Source organism: Alternaria triticimaculans (genome assembly GCF_023758025.1).
Source record: "Alternaria triticimaculans strain BMP 0046 chromosome Unknown scaffold_9, whole genome shotgun sequence".
In the NCBI taxonomy this organism is placed as follows: Eukaryota; Fungi; Ascomycota; class Dothideomycetes; order Pleosporales; family Pleosporaceae; genus Alternaria; species Alternaria triticimaculans.
In genome coordinates this window covers 606969-611317 of record NW_026055966.1, presented here as the reverse complement: position 1 = coordinate 611317, position 4349 = coordinate 606969, and the positions used below count along the sequence as shown (strand labels likewise).

Here is a 4349-nt window from a genome sequence, read left to right as displayed (position 1 = left end):
CATCGTGATCCTGATGTTCGTGGTATTCGAGTTGGTTGTGCCGCTCGAGCGCATTTCTGTAAGGCTGGATCCCAAGACACTGGATAGCAGCGATCGATAGCCGTAACACCACTGACTGGACAGACATTGGACTGCTTCGCGGGTGCGAAACCAGCAACAAGGCCTTGGGAACGGGGAAGCTGTGGGTAGAATACCGTTGCTCGAAGATTGGCTGCCAACGCATAGGGGGCTGCGTCAGGAGTTTGCTGTGCCGCATGCAAGCAGGATGGGCGTTCGAAGGGTTGCCCTGGCATTAAGGTACCGACACGAGGTGTATGCGTCTAGGGAAATGAGCCACAACTGTAGCCGGATCCAAAGGTGATTTGGAGACAGCACTAGGGTGGGCGCACTGCAGCAATAGGTACTGACGAGGCTGAAGAAACCCACCTGGCTGCATGAAGCACGCAGTAGCCGCGTGGTTGTGTCCACATTGCTGCACGTTCGGAGGAAGCGGAAGTCTTCTAGAACGCGACCTCTTTAGCCTGGTGTGGGTGTAGTCAGCCGAAACTTTGTCCCTACGCGCACGCGAACAGACACGTGCAACTGCAGCGGAGTGCATCCGCGAAAGGGTCTGTTGTCTGTGCCCACGGTTGATGAGGTGTCGTGCAACATTATGTCAGTGGGAGGAACTGTTCGGGCCGGAGCGGTGGTGGACAGGGATTTATGCATGTCGACTCAGAAGGTCCCGAGAACAAGAATGCTATGACAATGAGGCCGTGGTGTTCGTCGCGAGGAGTGAGAAGTGAGAGTTAGTCCCGGAGAAGGCGCGAGGGGCTGCCAAGACTATTACGCCTAGGCCATAGAGGAGAGATTTGAAAGTTTATACAATGCGCCGCCGCTCTTCGTCGAGGTCTGCATGTGAGCACTGGCTCCTACTCTCCCCGCCTGCATTGCTAGGGTGCACGTATCTGATCATCTTGGCGACTGTTTGTTCTCTTGGACTTTTCGTCGAGGCTGCGCGAAGGATGCCAAAGCAATTCCGTTTGACGTGGAGTGGACTCGGCGGCTTGAGTACCCGCAGCTGGCTGGAGGCAGAGGTGGTCGCCCGTGGCACGGTTCTACGTTGTTACCTAGTAGAAGAAAGCGGGTCTAGAAAGAAGAAACTAGGAGACGCCAATCGGCGCCGGCTCCGCGAGGGCTCTCTGGGGTCTGTCAACGACGATGAAGGCTGTAGACAGGCTAACATCGGCGAGAGGGCCGTTTGCTGCCAGCATCGACGAGATGGTTGCAGAAGGAAATTGTCACGAACGCCGGACAAATGCATCGCGTGCTATGACTGCGCAGCGTCCCTGTGGTTGAAGATGTGTTTCAGCACGTGTCCGAGCTTAGCTAGGTAGTGCAGATCAGACGGGAGCAGAGCAAGACGACGACGTCCGTCTCGCTCCACCCCGGAAACCTTGGGCTCAGATAGAGTGCCCGTCCCGTGACAGCTCCGCGTGGGAGACGGGTGGACTGCACATGGCAGACGGGGGGATTGTTGCGTGCTGCAGCTGTACCCCAATAAGGCCAGCCCTAAATCTAGACATGCCATGGCGCTCGATTATCGTGCGGCCAGGCGTTGTGGTGTGGCTGGCACGCCATGACTCTAGGGAGCGTCGACGCTTAGCTCTGGGGGGGTTCGGTCGCCTTTGATAGCCACTCGTGTGAAAGCAAGGATGCGACTCAAACGTGTTACCCATGCTAGTTCCTGCCGACGCTAAGGGCCACGCCTGCGAAACGTGCCTCTTCAATCCTGTCGGGCCCTCCTTTCGACGTGCTGCTCACTGCCATCACGAGTCCGACACCTGTTGCTTCTGCCTTAATAATCCTCGACTACCCGCCCGCCCAAGCCTGCCCTCCTGCCCACCGCCGCCCGCAACCACGGCCCCGTCCCCACCCGATCCCCCCGGCCAGCTTTCCCAGTCGCCTGATGCATTACTAGACACGCATTCCACTCTCCAGGCAGTCTGCCATAGAAGCATCCAATGGGTCAGAGCAACGGCAAGCCCGTCGTCTTTACCGACCAAGGTGCGTCCTAGACATACAGAAGATAAGGACATTCGGCATGGACTATCAGACTAACACCATCAGTAAACCTCAACCACTTCCGGCTGCTGCGAGTCGTCGGCAAGGGCGCATTCGGCAAGGTGCGCATTGTCGAGCGCAAAGACACAGGTCTCACCTTTGCGCTCAAGTACATACGCAAAGATGAAGGTTCGTCTCCATGCCCTGTGCATCCTCCCAGCCCTACTCGAGCTGACGTCGTGTCACAGTCGTACGCTCGGAGAGCGTCCGCAACATCATTCGCGAGCGGCGCATGCTCGAGCACCTGAACCACCCCTTCCTTTGCAACTTGCGCTACAGCTTCCAGGACATCGAATACCTGTACGTCATACCTCCCAGCGATGAGTTAGCACGCGGCTGACAAGGGCAGATATATTGTGGTCGATCTAATGAATGGCGGTGACCTGCGCTTCCACATCTCGCGAAAGACATTTACAGAGGAGGCTGTGCGCTTCTGGATAGCCCAGCTAGGCTGCGCGGTGCGCTACATCCACCAGCAGGGCATCGTACACAGGGATATCAAGCCAGACAACGTGCTGTTGGATTCCGAAGGTCATGTCCATCTGGCAGATTTCGTAAGCTCGGTCCTCATCATGTCTCTGGCCATCACTAACGTCCCCAGAACGTCGCTTCCGACTTTGTCCCCACCAAGCCGCTGACGAGCAAGTCCGGCACGCTCGCCTATCTTGCGCCCGAGGTCTACGAAGGCAAAGGATACTCGTGCGAGGTCGACTGGTGGTCACTGGGTGTGCTCTTCTACGAGTGCATCTACAACAAGCGACCCTTCGAGGCTAGCAGCCACGACTCTCTCGCCGCCAAGATCTCCAAGGGAGAGCCCACATACCCCGTTACCAGTCCGCCCGTATCCATGCCCTGTCTACATGCCATTAGCTCGCTCTTGGAGAAGAACAGGACAAAGCGCATAGGCGCCATCGGATTCGAGTCCTTCACCGACAACCCCTTCTTCCGTCCCATCGATTTCATCGCGTTAGAGCGCAAAGAGATCCCGCCCGTCTTTATCCCGTCGAGCGACAAGACCAACTTCGATGCCACCTACGACCTGGAGGAGCTGTTGTTGGAAGAAGCACCGCTTGAGGCAAGAGCGCGGAGACAGAAGCCTAGAGAGGCGCTCAAGGACGATGCGACCGAGCAGGAGATCAGGGCTGAAGAGCTGCACAGGATGATTGAGACCCTTTTCGAGCCCTTCAACTACACCACCGCTGGTGACCAACGAACGCCTGCCGCCGTCGCAGTCGTAGATCCTCAAGATTCTGTCGGCGGCTCAAGGACGAGCAACCAAAGCGCACCGGATCAACCCCCCACACCGTCAGTAGATCCCTGGGGTCGCCCAGTTGCGAACAATCCCCAGGACGCAGAACTCCATCCCACACGCTCCGCCGCTACTGGCCGATCGACGCAATCTCCCAACGGCAGCCCTCCCCTTGCAACCAACATACTGAACCAGACCGCCAACACCGGCTCACCCACCTCGCAACGTGGCGAGCACGTCGACTATTTCCCCAACGACGGCTCCGAAGTCCCCACCCCCTCCTTCTCCCGCCCGATGAACAACCGCCAGCGAGGCTCGCAACGCAGCATCAGCACCAGCGGAGGCGTACAGGTAGTTCTCAACGAGACCGGTTCTTGGACTGAGATGGCTAACCAAAGTTCCGCCCTCGTACAGAAAGATGCCCAAGCTGAGAAACCCTCCGGAATGCTCGGCTTCCTCAGTCGCAAAAAGGGCCGGGACAGGAGTCCCAAGGCGAAAGAGAGGGGTGTGCTGGGTAAAGAAGGCGCCAGAGTCATCATCAGCAATACTTGAGATGCCTGCTCTCTTTTCCTCACCTTTTCCCGCCTGCCCCGCCGTCTTTCACGTCACGCCCACACAAAACGCCCTTTCTTCCAACGAGTTCCCTTGCCGTAGATGATGTCTTCCCAGGAGACTTTTTTTTCCCGAGGCCGATTTCTTCTCTCCTGCCTGGCGTTTTCTGGCGTGTTGTCTTCGACTTCATACATGCCAGTCCCTCCTACATCTTCAGCGACGACGTCTCGAACATCGTGGTTGTCGCTTCCTCTCCTTATCCGACCGCATCGAAGTTGCATAGTTCCACCACCCTGAGAAAAAAGAGGTGTGCGCGAAACGGGCGTTGTAGGCATTTGTTTTTTCCCATCAGAGAGACCGCGGGACACATGGGGCAGCTGTTGCCCCGTAAGCACAACGAATGAAGAATGAGATTAACTATAGAATGAGGAGGAGATGTGTCAGG

At 57.1% G+C, this 4349-nt stretch overlaps 1 protein-coding gene across 1 annotated transcript; it reads left to right on the top strand.

The window, feature by feature from the left end:
- Window positions 1–2003: 2003 nt before the first annotated feature.
- Window positions 2004–3904, top strand: J4E78_006643 (uncharacterized protein; the record flags this gene model as incomplete). Its single annotated transcript, XM_049367253.1, has 5 exons — window positions 2004–2046; window positions 2110–2232; window positions 2292–2403; window positions 2453–2657; window positions 2705–3904. The coding sequence occupies 5 exons, from the start codon at window positions 2004–2006 to the stop codon at window positions 3902–3904; spliced, it is 1683 nt and encodes a 560-aa protein (XP_049221000.1).
- Window positions 3905–4349: the final 445 nt, after the last annotated feature.